At 40.7% G+C, this 17,205-nt stretch overlaps 1 protein-coding gene across 1 annotated transcript; it reads right to left on the bottom strand.

Moving 5' to 3' along the window:
* Nucleotides 1-2,895: 2,895 nt before the first annotated feature.
* Nucleotides 2,896-12,990, bottom strand: qdpra (quinoid dihydropteridine reductase a). The gene is made up of 7 exons (XM_017417381.3): nt 12,811-12,990; nt 12,642-12,734; nt 11,365-11,461; nt 10,481-10,621; nt 6,663-6,771; nt 5,111-5,194; nt 2,896-3,702 (listed from the first exon to the last, which is right to left on the bottom strand). The coding sequence occupies exons 1-7, from the start codon at nt 12,892-12,894 to the stop codon at nt 3,600-3,602; spliced, it is 711 nt and encodes a 236-aa protein (XP_017272870.1). The 5' UTR covers nt 12,895-12,990; the 3' UTR covers nt 2,896-3,599.
* Nucleotides 12,991-17,205: the final 4,215 nt, after the last annotated feature.

The raw sequence follows: 17,205 nt of genomic DNA, 5'->3' as shown, positions 1-17,205 counted from the left end.
GTATGGATGGATGAATGTACAGATGGATGGATGGATGATGGATGTACAGATGGATGGACGGATGTATGGATGGATGGATGGATGTACAGATGGATGGATGGACAGATGGATGTACAGATGGATGTACAGATGGATGGATGGATGTACAGATGGATGGATGGATGATGGATGTACAGATGGATGGATGGATGTATGGATGGATGAATGTACAGATGGATGGATGGATGATGGATGTACAGATGGATGGACGGATGTATGGATGGATGGACAGATGGATGTACAGATGGATGGATGGATCTAATGACATCTAGTGGTGTAAAGATCCAACTGCAACAAAATGAACATCATCTACCTACTGCAGCTACAAACAGGAGCGGTTTTGTTTGTCCCCTCTGGGTTACTGTAGTAAAACCATCTCCTTCAATTGATTTTAAGCATCAGCGCCTAAAGTTTGGGGCTCAAAAAGTGCCAAAGAGGAAATGTTGTTGAGTCATTAACATACACCTTTCAACATAAAAAATGTCCCAATTTGCACAAGTTTTGCAGAATTCAATACATGAGTTTCCAGAACAGTTATCATATACTGATGTATAACAAGTCGGCACTATTCCATTACACCTAATGGTCCAGTTGACCAATTATTGGACTTTGCTGGCTGTTTGTAAAATCAAAACAGACTTCGGTCATTTTTTTTGTTTACATACCAAGAGACCTGAAAACTAAAGTAAAGTAAACAAAAAAGTTCTTCTGCAGCGTGAAACGCAACTACCTCAGATGAATTCTCAGCACCACACGGCACCTGTGACACAGATAATTTGCCTCACGTAGGTTTACGTCGCACGAAACAATAGCATCGGTGGCGCCGGGGTGACAACTTATCTGCCCCTGCTGAAACAGAAACAACATGCTCCGTCTCAGCTGTAATCTTTGATCAGCTAAAACACTTTCTGTGATAAACATTGACTCGGTCCCCATGGGCAATCACTCTATAATGCTGGCATCATGGGAGGTAATGTATGCACAGACGTGTTGAAATCGCCTCAGGTCCTCACACACACACACACACAGTGAGATGAATTGCTACGCCACATAGAATAAATACATATCAGCTACAGTGAGCTGAGGCGCTTTGCACTTTCCTATTAATCCTCAGCATGGTGATTTATTGCAGTGTGCTCGTCAACAGCCATATAGTCCCCTGGAACTGCGGCCAGCCAGGAGAAATAGTGGAGTTTAAGACTAAGGCCCAGCAGCTGCTCGGCACTCTATTTATGTGGCCCTCGCTGAGGGGTGAATATATCGGATGCTTAAACAACAATATTTTGTGCAAAGAGGAACGAGGCTGTAGAATAATCTGTTCGTCATAATCCAAGTTCTAAATTGATGTCTTCCCAGATGTTGCTGCTGTAGAGATTTGCATTTGCCAAGGTGAAAGGCCTGGATGCTCAGCAATCAGCTGTGCACGGCAGAGCGAGCGCTAAAGGGTTCTTCTGTAAGTTATTTTTACAGAGTGTGCACGGCTGTGCATATTCAGCTCCGGGTGTTAACTCATCCATTTGATTAACATGACTTCCACTGGAGAGCGCAGGCTGGCGGCTGGTAAACAGCACCACCTAGTGGGCATTTTGGTACAAGAAACGTGAAGATAAAAGTCCTGTGTGTTCGACCGTCTGAACCGTTAGCCTCATATCTCATGAATCATTGAAGACATTTTAATGAAACCATCACAAAGCAATCATTATATTGACCTCTACAACTAATTAACCTCTGGAGTCAACCCAATTCAAGATGGCCGCCCGAGACAGCAGACCTTAGAAACAAAATTGGCAACAACTCAGCCAAATTTTACAAATATTGAGCTAAAATTTAGTTAAAGTAGCTCATCCCAAAGAGCAACATTTTTGAATCTTTGTTGGCATCAACCCAGTTTGTCTGTTAGCAAAATATCTCATGAACTACTGGATGGATTTCAGTGAAACTCAGAAAGTAATTGGCTGCCCCAGCTAATCAGCCTTAGCTTCCACAAAAATGACTAGATTTCTGTGAATTTAATCAATATTGAGCAATAATTTGGTGTGGGAGTAGCTGAGTCATTCACAAAACACACTCCAAGCATCAGCAGATCAAGCAATATTGCTGTACATATTATTAATTTTAATGTTTGGTCAAAATATTTTATTTCTAATAACGCTAGCTTGAAAGGCAGTGGGCGATATGCATTCCTTTAAGGAATGCTAAACCTTTAATTGTAGTTCAAATTAAACTTGAGGTTTCCAGGAGTTAACTTGCATAAATATTTAAGACACTATCAAAATCATACAAAATGAAATGAAATGATGAAGAGAAACGAGTTAAAAATAAACTGTAAATTCCTAAAAATAAACCCTAAACTCATTTTCAGCTGCAGTTTATGGCAGTATCTCATTACTTAAAGAGTATTTATTTGTTTAGCAATAGTAATGATACATATTTACATATCCCTAAATAATAATTGACTAAATCCTTTTCATTTTTCACAAGGACTTTATAAAACCAAATATACCTGGTTTTAATATTTTAATATAAATAAATATATATATTTGTGATACAGCAGTATGTTATTAATTTTTGTTTCTATTTGCAAAAACATGATTGAGCGTTTAGTTCATGTATTTTATTTTAGCACTTTTGATGTATGAATGTCTGTACAAATGTACATAAATCCAAGCTTGAAAAGGTTCTTTTATTAAATTCCTCTTTAAATTTTAATGATCTTAGTCATGAAATATTTATGTGCATCTGTACTTCGGTTTTGTCACTCTTACTGAGACGCTCTCGTGCTTCTTTCTGCATCAAATGCACTCAGTAACACAAGTATAATAACATAAAAAAGTGGTTTTCTAAGCACATCTTGAGTCTGTTTGTTTTTGACCCAGTTTATTGTGAATTATAACAGCTACAAGACAACATTTAGAAAAACTCACCGACAGGCTCAGAGCACCATTTTTGTACATTGGACACAAAGGACACTTGAAAGGTGCCGACAATAAAACAAGGCCACTCCAGGAGGAGGCAGTTCTCTGAGTCACTGCAGAGCCGCAGAGCCTTCAGAGATCACCAGCGGTTAAAAAGAAAGACCAAACCACGTTACATGTGGTGTTTGACACACGAGGAAGGAATTTTCCAGTTTTCCACCAACCTGCAGTAATAACCCCCACATGCATCATTATTAGCTCATGCTTCCACACCCGCCTCCCTGAATGGGTCTCTAATAGATTGGATTGGATGTAATACTGTCATGCATCTAATCTCACATTTCTGATCTTTAAAACAGAATTGAATACTTTGATTAAGTTGCAACGGCCCATTGACGAACAGTTTATTTTCATTACTGAAGATTATCCCCAGACTGTCAGTTACAGTGGCGGCAACCTACAGCTAGATGGCGCTGTGAGGCTGCGTTTGCAAAGAAAGCCCCCCCTTCTTTCTCCACAGCAAACCCATCTGGTCATCCCCTGTATACCTTCGCTATCCTGTCACCTCATTCCACCTTCTGTCCCTCCAACTCCTTCCTCTCTGACTCCATTTGTCTTTATTTCTCTGCAGCTCTGCTCCGTCCTCTACTGAGCGGCCACAGCCTGAGTTTCTCCTCCAGAGGTCAGGAGTTGCATCAGGCTCCCTGAAGCCGGACGGTTCTCTCCCGTGGCCCAGCTGAAGAACGTTCTGCAGGAAGAACAAAGAGAGGAAACACTGTTTACTGCAGTTTACGAAGGGGAAACGTTAAATTTTCATCATGTGTTTTTGGTAAAAATCACAACAAGACAAAAAAAAGGTAACCTGAAACAATATTTAATACACGTTTATCACTCTCTGCCAAAGTCAAAAGGGCGATAATGTTTTTGCTCATGTCTGTGTGTGGTCATTTACAAAAACAAAACAAAAAAACATTTCCTTTGCGCTAAAACTTGAACAAAAAGGTCATCAGGAGATTCAAAGCAGGGTTATATCCGCCATCTTCCTCCTGAACTTCCAGTGATCCAGACTGTTTCTATTTCAGCCTGCAGACCATCATCTGTTTCCTCGGAGATTATCAGAGTGGATCTAATCCCATCTAATCTCCTCTGGACTGCACAGATACAGACAGCCCGAAAATGACAACATGTATCCACAACTGCGCCTGATGTGGTCGAAGAACATGTTTACTACTTCTGTAAGTTAAAACAAACCGTGTATTTGAAAGAATTTATTATTCCCAAAATCCATTTTCCTCAAAAAGGGAAAAAAACAGATTTTTTTTTAATCTATCCTCATACACTTTAACATGTTTTGAACAGAAAAGAGTCGATTTATTGACCATCTTGTTTATGCAGAGGTACAACTGAGTCACATATACGTTGTAATAAATAAAAAATTATATTAGGTCCCATCATAGCTTTACTAGGTTGTGATGAAATTACATTTTAATAGCATTCTCTCATTTATTTTTATAGACCCTTCAGTTGTCAAAAACGTCACAAGAGATCAAACATGGAGTACCTTCTGGTTGTGTGAAACCACTGTTTACATTTAATAAGATATTTTTAGGTAACTAATATTCACTGATTGATGAAAATATTTCTGCGATCTAACGCATCAACGTTAACAGAAACTAATGAAGATAATGACGACGAAGTGGGTCTGAAACAGCCTCCAGGACCGACACCAAACAACCGATGAGACAGAATAAGAATCAGACACATAAGGTGGTGTTTGAGAGTCAGCGGGGGGCCGGCTGCGATCAAAGACAAGGGAAGAAGTCGAGCAGAACCAGAACAAAATCAGAGGATGAAAGACACGTGTTCTGCTCTCAGAGCCACAAAATTCTAATTCAATATTTATTTGTAGGTCAAGTGGAGAGTTTGCTCCGTCCATTTCTTTGATAATGCTTTTAGATCTTATGTTTTTAATTAAAAGCTTAGTCAGTTAAATGCCTAACTTACTCATTAAAGCCACCATATTCTCCCATAAACCCACCCCTCACTAGAAGGTGTCTAACAAACAAGCTCAGTGGAAGCTTTAATGGCAGGTTCAAAGTGAGACGACAACAGAAACGAGACAAATGAACACGATCATATTCCCCTTCAGCACTCACTCTGCAATGTACTCCAGCGGCGTCCAGGAGCCGAAGTCTGCGTCAGGCATGAACTTCCTGTTCATCGGCGTATCCAAGGTAACGCTGCCAAATGAAGCCAGATAACAGTCGGGGTGAGCGGCTGCATCCGAGCAGCAGAGAGGAAACGGCCTCTCCGTGTGTGGGAGGTTATTAGAACTGATATACGTACATTTTATCTTTAATTAAAAACAGTCAGAACAGAGCGCACCATCAGAGAGAATTAAACTGCTTGTGTTGTAAAAGAATAAAAGTTAAAGAACCTCGGTGCTGTTGAGCACGATGTGGGGACAGCCGCCATAATAATCACCTAGTTGTTTGTAGAATTAGCAAAGTATCTCCTGATCCAGCAGCCAGGTTTGAATGAATCTCTCACACAGTAATCATCAGATTAACATCTACAAATAACCCAATTCAAGATGGCTGCCACAGCCAACTGACCTCAGAGAACACAAAAATTGCATGAGTATAACTAGCATAATGTTATTTTCAAGGCTGAATCAGAACAGCAACAACTCCGTCACCCCACATGACATGGTTTTAGTTTAAAACTCTGGCATGAAAGGCGGCGGGTGATATAGTTTTTGTTTAAAACTCCCTGAAGCCTCTTGCCATGCCTTTGCAGCGGCACGCTCCCGGATGCTGCAGCTCCATCTTTAAGGATGTCGTGCTTCGGCAGCAGAAGTAGAGCTGAAGAAGAAATGCAAGTCATGGCTAACACTAAACAGATGTGAGGGAAAGCTTGTGTGGGGTGGGAAAAACGCAACCAAAGAGAGAGCAGGAACCAGATACACCCCTGAAAACACGCTTCTCACAGTGACTGTGCAAAAAGTGGTTTAAAATTCAATAAGCGAGCACAGGAGGCGGCTGTGTGCGTCATTCATTTAAAGCTGATTATCTGCACCAAAGATCTGCGGGCTGAAATTGGCGTCCTTAATCATCTTTTATTCCTGCATCTCATCTCCCCCGAGCACTTAAACATTCGACAAAACAAGAAATGAGAGGCACAACAGCATCGATCTTCAGTTCTCACACCAGCTGGATGCGTCGCTGGCAGATTTAAAGCAACGCTGTGCGAAAACATTTGGATTAAAACAGATGCAACCATTTTCAACCTGAAAAATAAAATGTGTTTGTTATTAAAAAAAAAAACCTCAATCCATGCACATCAGAGAAAAACTGGCATCTGTGCTTTTAATTAAGACAATTCTCACTTGATATGCTGTCAAACACAAAAAGGAGATCTTATTTATAATATTTAAACAAGTTGTCACACAGGTATGCATTGAAATAACTCCTTAATTGAACAAATATATCCAAAATGTTTTAAAAAACACAGCTTGTAACAGTCTCCTTGTAGGTTTCTATAGATTTACTATGGAATGGTCCCACAGATCAATTGTTGGGTAAATTATTCCTATCAGCACTTACCATCTGTTATCTGTAGTCATATTTAGCAGGAAAATATTACAGTTTAAAGTGTGTATTTAGCATATTTTGAAGCACGTTCAGAAGGTTTTAGTGGACTACTTACGGCAGTATTGCGACAGCTGCAGCTCCCTGTGGCATGCCGCTGTTTTTCGCTGCGAGACTCTGACACAGCTGGTGGACGGCAGCTTTGGCCATGCCGTATCCCATCATGCCTGGAGATTACAGATGGAACTTTGTTTAAGTGGCAATAAAGGAAGCTTAATCTGAACGACAACGGCAACATGTAGTGTTTAAAGCTGGACAATTCGATTTTTGCTGAAACTTGTGTTGAAGCTTTCCTATGAAACAACAGAGGCTTCAGACTGGATGTAAAATATGATTTTTCTCTTTTTAAATGACAAACTCATTAATTTAAAAAATGCATATGTAATGAGGTAAACTGATATTTAAAGTCCTTAAAAAATACATCAACACATCAAATGCACCTTTCTCAAGAGGACAACAACATTTTTATGAAAGAACCAATCTTTACATTTGTGGAAATAAAATCTTAAAACTTTAATATCTGGGGTAAATACTTCTCAGTGCATGTAGCTGTACAGTATATATTTGCATACCAAAAAGTTCTGACAGAAGGATGCAGTTAGAAGCTGTAAATGAATCTGGCTTAAAGATTTTTAATTCTCAGCAGCTGGAAATAAAAAGCTAAACAGGAATGTGGAGCATCTGCTGCCCCCCCCTTTAACCACCTTATTACAGGCTTACAAAAGCACCGACCAATGGGAACAAGGGGCGGTGGGACCACTTCACTTTAAGCTTTTGTTTTCCCCCAAAAGAGAAAAATCAGGAAGAGGAAAAAGCCAGCGGGTACCAGAGGATGAGACTGCTTTCATGCACCGATGTGCTCCATCGCCAGCAGGTCAGTGAAGGGTTAAACATGTGACCTGGGCCTCGTGTGTTCAGAGCCCCCCCCCCAGAGCCCATCTGCATCGATCACTTCAATTCAATCAGCCTTTAAAATCAACCTAAAAGCAGTTTAGGAGCAAGGTGAGGACGAAGAAGTGACTGAGCACAAAAATGACCAGAAAGTTTTAATAAAAAGGAGGATTTAAACCAGTGGTGTCCAACCCTGGTCTTCGGGGGACTCCATCCTGCACGTCTTAGATGTTGCTCTGCTTCAGCACACACGGTTTAAACAAACCCGGGATTAAAAGGCTCCTGCAGAACCTGAGGACCTGCTGAAGAGGTCATTCAACCACTGAATCAGGTGTGTCGGAGCAACAACTGAAGCCTGCAGGAGCTGAGAGAACAGGGTTCGACATGGCCTATAGTTGGAGCTCATTTACAAGCTTATTTATTTTAAATAATCAGACATTTCCACTAAGAGACTTGAGGAAAAACCACACAAACAAAACAGAAAAAAAGGTTACAGGGACGGCTGTTAGGAGTTAATTTGATCTGCTGATACATTTATATTTAAAAGTCGATACATTTTATTGTCTTTCCGTTCAGCTTTATCCCAAAATTACAGCAGAGTTAGTATACTCATGATTTAATACACATAATACTCTTTAAAATAAAATAAGCAATTTGTTAGAACTGGAGTAAATTATGTCTGTCGCGCATAACAGATACACAGCAGAAAAAAAACACGGATCAAATAAATTAATAAAAGGATGTAAATTAAATCAAACTAATTAAACGGTGGAAAGAAATGGAAATGCCATTTTTGTGACCTGTTTACATCCAAGTGAATAAAAACACTGCATTTAATTGCAAATAAACAATCAGACGTCAGTAAAAGTCAAAGTTGGAGTTTTATGGTTTTTGCAGATTAAAAGTGAGCGATTTCTGGCGTCCAGCGATGTTTCCTCAGACACTGTTCTACACTGAAGCCTCACCGCTCCTAAAAAAATAATATTTTACGTGCACTCACTCCCTGCTTGGACACCCAGGTCCCCAAAACATGCTTTTTATTAGTAGTTCCTCTCTTGATTGGTTGCTTCATAGCAAAAGTTTACAACTGGATGAGGATAAATTTCTTTTTTGCAGATGAAACTTTTTCAGACATGTGACCCCAAATCTCGTCACTCCAAAGACGACAGCAAAAAAAAGATGTCTGGTTATTTGTTGCTGAGGAAACTGGTCATTCGAGTCATAAAGAAGAAGTTGTTCTGTGTTTATTACGGCCTCTTCAGCTTGAGTTCTGCATGTCTTAGTGACGTACGGCGCCGCTGCGTTCCCGGCGTGTTTTCGTCTTTACGCTTTTAATTCATTACCTAGAACTACATTTTCCTGAGGGGATTCCTTTGCCTCCCCCCATTAGCAAAGTCTCCGAACTCCTCTCCTCTTTTCTGTTCCAAACCAGACTGGATGCCTGAATAAAGCTGAATATCTTTGAGGATAATCACATCTTAGAAAAAACCCACACGGCTAAGAAGAGAGATCTCCTCTGCACTTTGACTCTCTGTGGGCATGACCTCCATTTTAAATCTCAAATCCGCTCAAAAAGAGGTCATTCATGTGATTTCTCAACTTCATCCTGATGTATTGCCTTTTAAATTAGTTCTTGACCTTGTAGTGAAATTTGTTTCCTGACAGCATCAAATGATTTAGCATCTATTCGAACCTAAAATTACCATTTTAATACGGAGATAACTGCTGTAAGCTGGTTGTTTTGCTCAGTTTTCTTACAGGCCTGCAGGATTTAACAGCCTGTTCATTCATAAAACTTTGATTAACTACGACAAAGTGAAAGTCAATACAATTAGCTCTATAATCTGCCTCCTTTTTGCACAAATGGTCCTGGATTAGACTGAAGCTTATTAACTCGACGTGTTTGATCAGAACTACTGGTTGTCTTGGGTTTATTTAAAGCCTGAAACATTTACTTTTCAGCATAAAAGTGACAGCTGTGGATAAACAAACTTGGACTGAAGACGGAAAATAAAAGAGGCCTGGGTTCGTTTCAGGACTCTGAGTCCGAGCGAGCCAAAACCGCTGAGTCACCCTCTTCCCGATCCTGCAGCCAATAAAAAGCCTCGGCTCTGCGCTGAGATTTGTGTGGTCAGTGCTTGAAATCCCAGCTGATCACCTCCTGGTGCCACGCGGGCTGATTACCGCCGGACTGATGTCCAACAACAAAGGCAGATATTAAAACACGCAAATAAAATAATCCTGTTAAAGATAAATGAGCTGAAACGGTTCAGACTGAGATCTTTAAAATCTCAATTAGTAATTCTGAAAAAGGCTCCTTCAGTAAATCACGCACTCGCGAAGCGGCTGGTTGGACTCCACTTTTAATTTAACTGCAATAATAAAACTGTTTTGTGTTAAATCATTTTTTTTTTGAGCACATCTAAAACCCAAGTGCTGTACACTAATAATAAAGCATTATAGGTACAGCTGAACAATTATTATGCAGAGGCGAATTAAAAGGCATGTCAAAGCAGAAGAAAAAACACAAAACATAAATTTAAAAAAGTCTAGAATTCCTTGAAGAAATGCATATTACCCGCTGCCTTTTATGATAGCATTTTAATGAGAAGATGGAACAGATTTGAAGTCATTTTGATCAAACCTTGTAACTGAGATCTGTTAGCGTTCAGAGCGTGTGTTGAGAATGAGCTTTAGCAATTTTTGTGTTATAAATCGCAGAATGAAAACAGAGCACAACAACTCCATTAAGGAGTAAAACACTTTTATCAGAGAGCCTCCGAGGCCACGGGGTTCATCAATACCGCTCATTTCCTCCTCTTTGTTTCGCTTCTAGGAACCATCTTGTCGATAGGTTTCCCATTTAAACTGATCAGTGTAACATCTGGCTGGTCGTAGCCTGCGCCTCTGACGTGTTGCACAAGCAAACCCGACGCTGAGGCTAATATGATGAAAGCTGGGAAGAGAACACAAACAGCCCCTCACCTCCGGTGCCGGACAGGGCAGCTTTAGCTCCGGCCAGAGTCAACAGACCTCCAGACTTCAGGTGGCGAGCAGCGAGGTGGCTGGAGATGGTGGACGTCCACACGCTTTGTTTCCACATCAAATCTGTGTTCTTGTAGAAGTCTGAAGGAGTTTATAAATACAGTTATATATTTATGTTGACAGTCCCAGAACCTGGTAATTTACACAACTACAGATGGGCCGTCATCATTTCTGAACATTTCAAATCTACCCGCTGCAAAAACATCACTCTGAACTGGATCAAATGATGCAGTTTGAAGGCCTTTATTCCAGTGGTTTTCCAGATGTGCAGTTTTGAAATGAGGGTCCGCACTCAATGTAAACAAAATTGGATAAATCTGCCAAAAACCACGTGGAAGCTTGAGTCACATGACTGACCTACATTAAGTTGGCCGTAGTCTCTGTAGGTAAACAAATATGGTGGAAACGGACAAGGTTCTTCTGGATTGGTCCCATCATTTTATTTGCATACTTTACCAATCTGAGCATAAATATGTATAAGTACAACAGAAATACATATTCTTTGTTCTGTGCAGCACTTTCCTTTATAATTAAAGCTGGAAAATTGTTGGATGTTGTTCTTTTAAGGATGTTGCCAGTATTGGAAACACTTTAATTTATTTTCACATGACTTTAAAGTTAAAGTTACTCACTGTTAAGAAGATCAGTTTTGTTTACATTGACTGTGGACCCGCAATTGAGTTTTTTCTATAAATATATCTGGAGAACCACCAAAGTAAACTCAAACTCTTTATATTGGACTTCATACTTTGTAACGAGCTCTGAGCTAAAGAAAGTTTGGCTGATGATTAATGTTTAAACAAATAAAAGGTTTGAACTCTGACCTTTGGAGCTACAGTTTCCTCCGGCCCAGCCGCCTGCCACACACAAGATGGCATCCACCTTCTGTTCCCCCAGCAACTGGGCCACATCTGTCGTCACCTGCAGAAAAAAATAAAAGGACAGAGACAATATCCACCGAGGATTTCATAAAGCTGTGAGGCTCGCTCACCAGCTGAATGGCATTTAAATGTCAGCAACGTTTCGACTCACACACCAGCTGAAGCTATCGCTTCAGGACAACAATCAAAGAGGAGGAGATCTGCAAAACGCCACCACGGCAGGCAGCCGCTTAAATACAGTGGTGTGGTTTTTAAATTAATGCTTTATTGACAAACTTGCAGAAAATAAGATGCTGCGATGACACTGAAGGCTCCTAATGCTTCACAAGGTACACTGTAGACAAGAACGATTGTCAAAAAACACAATTTAAATAAAATAAGCCTTCTTTGGGATTCAAAAACTGATAATTTCATACATGTAAAGATTAAACCTAGCATTCCTTGAAGGAACGCATACTTCTCGCCAACTTCTGTGCCAAAGTTTTAATCTAAGACGATCTGACGTTGAGAAATGATGCAAACAGATAATTTAGTCAAACCCTGGAAAAAGAAAAAAAAGAAGCACTTTAAGTATGTGTTGTGAATGACTGTCAGCTACTACCACACCAGGTTTTAACTCAATATCTGCACAACTCACTGAGGTCTAACATCAATTAGCTGTGGCAGCCATCTTTAATTAGGTCGACTATAAAAAAAGTTGTCAGTTGTAGATTTACGCCTAATGGATTCCATTTAAATCCATTCAGGGGTTAATGAGATATTTTGCTAACAGACACCAGTTAATGCTAAATTATAGCTCAATATCTGTAACAGTGGCTGTGTTTTAGGCTCGAAGGTCAGTTGGCTGTGGCGGCCATCTTAAATTGGGTAGACTCCAAAAGTTAATTGGTTGCAGATAAACCTCCAATAATTAATTTCTTAGAGTTTCATGAAAATCTGTTCACTGATTCATGAAATATCTTCCTAAAAGCACACACACACACGCACTGGCAGATAAAAACTACAAATGGTCCATGATAAATCTCTTCTTTTCTATGAGACTTGAACGCAACATTTTTAGACAACACTGAACGCATCTGAAGCAATCATTGGAAATGAGCAGAATAAAGCTTTTATATGAAACATAAAGTTTGCTGCGTTCAATGTCAGAAAGTAGCGTGGGGTTGCGACGTGCTAACTGTCAGACTGTCTGTCTGTCTGTCTCCACACCTGAGACTCACCTGTCCCGCCTGCTCGCTGAAACATTCAGTCAACTTCACGATCACGTTTTCATTCGCCTCGTCGTTCGCGGCCATGTCGATGCTGGCGACCCACTGCAACACAGAACCGCACGGTTAGCATGTTCGGTTCGGGGCTGTTAGCATGTGGCTAACCGCCGCCGCCACTCACCCAGCCCTTGGATCGAAAAAACTGGACACATTTGGAGCCCAGGGCGCCTCTGCCGCCGTACACGATCACCCGGTTCGAAGCCATGTTTACACCGTGTGCGGAATGACCAGCAGTGAGGGGCTGGGCGGCTGAAATACACGGAGAAGAGGAGGAGGAGGAAGAGGAGGAGGAGGCGCACAACTCTGTAATGCAACAAGTTGGAATGCTGCGTTCAAAGACGCTCGGAAATACAAACCGCAATATAAAATACCGCTCATGAACTCGACAAATGTAAATATATATTGCCGTCCACACACATATGAACTTGAGTGACATCCCACTCTTAATCCATGAGGTTTCATCTGATGTTGGCCCACTCTTTGCAGCTATGACAGCTTCAGCTCTTCTGGGAAGGCTTTCCACAGGTTTTAACCATTCTTCCAGGAGCTCATGTGTGAGGTCAGACACTGCTGTTGGATGAGAAGACCTGGCTCACAGTCTCCCCTCTATTTCATCCCAGAGGTGTTCTGTCGGGTTCAGGTCAGGACTCTGTGCAGACCGGTGAAGTTCTTCCACACCAAACATCCATGGCTTTATGGACCTTGCTTTGTGCATTTGGGTGCAGTCTTGTTGGAACAGGAAGGGGCCGTCCCCAAACTGTTCCCACAAAGTTCAGAGTGTGAATTTGTCCAAAATGTCTTGGTATGCTGAAGCATGAAGAGCTCATTTCACTAAGAACTAAGAACGGATGAATAACAAGCCCACACCATGATCCTCCCTCCACCAAACTTTACTCTTTCCTGGCCGTCGCAAAAACCCAGACTATATTTAGTAGGGAGGAAATTTCACGACTGAGGACAGGTGGCATCTTATCATGGTACCACGCTGGAATACACTGAGCTCCTAAGAGCGACCCATTCTTTCACAAATGGTTGTAGAAGCAGTCTGCATCCCTACCTGTTTGATTTTACACATCTGAATTCAGTGGATGAGTGAGTGAATACTTTTGGCAATATTGTGTATTTCTGAGTGGATAGATAGATAGATAGATAATTAACATTTGGAGTCAACTCGATTCAAGATGTCCGCCACAGCCAATCCATGTGCAACATTTGTTTTTTTTTTCTTAAAATCTCCAATGAAACGAATGGATAAGATATTTGAAATCTGTTCAGTTTAACACTAAACTATTAGACTTATTATTAATAAATTTACTGGCTGCAGTTTTGACAATAATTGTTGAGTTCACTGAGGAAAAAAACAACAAAGTTTGGAGTTTTCTCTAAGTTTAAATAACAATACAGGCACACAAAAAGTTCAGACAAAGACTCAAACCAAGGAACGATGATGATCTAAAACTTGTAGGAATGCATGTCTCCCTGCGCCGTTCATGCCCGAGTTTTAAACTTAAATCTCATGACTAGAAGCGACAGAGTTAAAGCTGTCTCAGTTAAACCTTGGAAATGCCGTTAAGCACGGTCTCATGTGATGTCTCATGAGATGTGTTAGCACTCAGAGGCTGTTCAGAGTGTGTGTAGGGGGCAACTTTTAGCTCGGTATCTGTAAAATCACTTCCCTGAAGCAGTCAGTTTCAACACATCGAGCACTAGGTGCTGCTGTAACACCGTGCCTTCAGCGAGTTTCATCTTCTGCTGCCACATCTGTGGGAAGTGTGGCATGGAGACGTCCCCGGCTCTCATGAATAATACAAACAAGCTGGCCTCAGTTTCCCTGTCAGTGTAGTGAAGCTGCCGATCTGTCACACTCAAATGGATATGACACCCATACACACGTCTGCATGACACACACACGTCCGCTGGAGGGGATAAACGAGGGGTTTGCCCAGCCTTACACACACACACACACACACACACCTAATGAAAAGACAGTGGGAACAGGATTAATGAACACTTTCTCCAGGGTTGTAAACAAAAGTATCTTTCTGTTCCTCCTTTTTTTTTTCTAGTCATCTAGAGAAATGTAGGAAACACACACACACAGATACACACACACACACTTCTGCCATTTAAAGTGTGAGATGAGGAGGACATGATTGGGCCACAAGAGTCAGTGATGCTGACCGAAATGGCTTCTCCTCGAGAGCAAGTAATAATTACACCCCGCCGTTCGGTTCTGACCCGGAAAAGACATCCTGCAGGTTCTACAAACACAAATGTTTGGAAGGAACGAAAATAATCAGAACCAGGTGGCTTTGTCTACACATCATTGGGGTTTTTTCCTGTTTTTTTGGGGGGGGGGAGACGATGATGTTGGAGCTGGTTACCATGGCAACGCCGCTGCATTTTTTTTTTCCACCCACTTGAAGGGCTTGATGGCAGATGTCCATCCCAATAGCTCTATTTTAGCTTATTACTTTTTCAATTTTAGGTTCCAGTTTTTTTTTTATTGCCACTCAGGCTTTGTTCCAGTTTCACTCTGTAATGTCTGAAGTCTGAACCAAACAAGCTAAAAAATAAAAATGTTCAGTCGTCAGGGTGTCCTTACTGTTGCAGTTTTGTTAGGACATATTGATTAGTTCATTCATACTTAGTTTTATCAAACATATAATTTGGATTTGCTATAATCTTGTTTGTTTGTGTTTTTACAGTAAGTTATTTATTTTTAATATTGTTATCGCCTGCTGCTGAAAGGTGGAGGCAAGTGATAATTTTTCCCGGTGTCTGTGTGAATGATTTGCACATTTTAACTTATAGCTGCTGTTTTATGCAATGTAGCTACTGTTCTGCACATTTTAGCTTTTTCCAGCTGTTATACTCATTTTACATTTTCGATACAGTTTTGCTTGTTTTAGCTTTTAGCTACCATTTAAATGTTCTGTTTGACTTCACTTACTGCAAGCATTTTAGTGTTTTAACCAATCTGTAAATAAACCCCAGTGAAAGGTCGGGTTATTGTTTTTTTGTTGCTGTTGTTTTGTTTTTAATTGAGGTAAACAACATTTAACAAATAATAAATGTTGGACAGATCCGTGAAACGATGCCATTAATACGAACCTGTGGAAAGTTATTCAACAGTTTGAGAAAATTGAAATACAAAACGCCAACTGACGGCTGCTTTTGCTGCAGGATATAAGAGATAATCTTTTTTCCAGGATAATGCAGAGCTGACACTTCTTTCGGTTTCGGTTTAAATGTTTATAAAGAGGAGGAAATGTTCAGGTCTTCAGGGCGGATTTGGTATTTATTGTTTAACAGCCTCATCACAAAATGATTTCAGTTTAAACCTCTTGTATGAAAGGCAGCAGGTGATCTGCATTCCTTCAAGCAGTTCTAGGCTTTATTTTTTAAAAATGTTTTTTTTAATCTTCATTTAGTCGTGATGTTATCAGTCTGGAACTAAAAGTTGTTCAGTCTTTAAGCCTCCTGATGCTCCAAAGCAGCTCTGTCACCTATAATAGGTGAAATAAAAGATTTTTTACCAATTAAATGAGGCAGAAGCTCATATTTTTATATTTTGGGGTGGTCACACACTTCCCTGGTGCTGCCTTAAAACAGTATTTGTTCTGTTAGACGATGGCAGATCCAAGGTGAGTGTGTTTTGTTTTCTCTTACAGTTGACTGCTTCTCTTTATCTCCTGTGGCTGTGGAGGAAAGTCTGAGAACTCCTCTCCTCTGCTGCTGATAAATGTTGTTGGTTGTTTGGGTCTCCGGCTGCGGCTGCCATCACCAGCCAGCCAAAGTGTTTGGACCCATTTCCTGAATCTTGACAGAGGAAATAGCTGCACACCCCTCTCCTCCTTCTCCCAGAGGCTCTCTCTCATGGAGTTTGATGCTTTTGAGTCAAAAATCCTCGGCAGCTTCTTTCATTCAGCCCCACACGGTGTCAAGCACCACTCTGTTGCCATTTGAATCCTCGGCATCACTGTGACAGCCTCCTAACAGGCACTCAGAGAGTTTGGGGATGGTGTGAATTTGCTGATTGCGATGCTTTATGAACTTGTGAATGTGTTGTGCGGCTGAGCAGCATGTAGTGCTCCCTTAATTGGTGCTAATCAAAGAAGCGAGCAGCAGGGGAGGAAAGCAGCAGATAATAGTGACTTTGTGCTAGGATGAATTTCTGATTGAGCCTCAGGAACCCGGGGCCAGAACATCGTTTAGTTAATGACCACAGAAACATCCACAAAATTGCTGAAAATTACCTGCAATGGGATTTAAAATGATTAAAATTGGCTGCAAAATGACAGGAGAGATGGCTAAGAGCATAGAGACGAAAAGAAAAAGAAAAACAGAAACAAATAGATGTGCTATGGAGGGGTAATACTTTTAATAGAAGGAATGCATATCGCCCGCCGCCTTTCATCCCAGAGATTTAGACTAAGATCATCCTTTGTTGAGAAATGATGGAATTGCAGCCATTTTGGTCAAACTTTGAAAATAACATTATTATGCACAAGAT

Source organism: Kryptolebias marmoratus, linkage group LG9 (assembly GCF_001649575.2).
Source record: "Kryptolebias marmoratus isolate JLee-2015 linkage group LG9, ASM164957v2, whole genome shotgun sequence".
Taxonomy (NCBI): Eukaryota; Metazoa; Chordata; class Actinopteri; order Cyprinodontiformes; family Rivulidae; genus Kryptolebias; species Kryptolebias marmoratus.
This window is presented reverse-complemented; position numbering and strand designations above follow the sequence as displayed.

Coding starts and splice junctions, on each gene's coding strand:
- qdpra (XM_017417381.3), bottom strand. CDS start 12,894: ATGGCTTCGAACCGGGTGATCGTGTACGGCGGCAGAGGCGCCCTGGGC. Junction 10,622..11,364: donor AGGAAACTGTAGCTCCAAAG/GTCAGAGTTCAA, acceptor AAACTCCTTCAG/ACTTCTACAAGAACACAGAT. Junction 6,772..10,480: donor TGCCCTGTCCGGCACCGGAG/GTGAGGGGCTGT, acceptor TGTAATCTCCAG/GCATGATGGGATACGGCATG.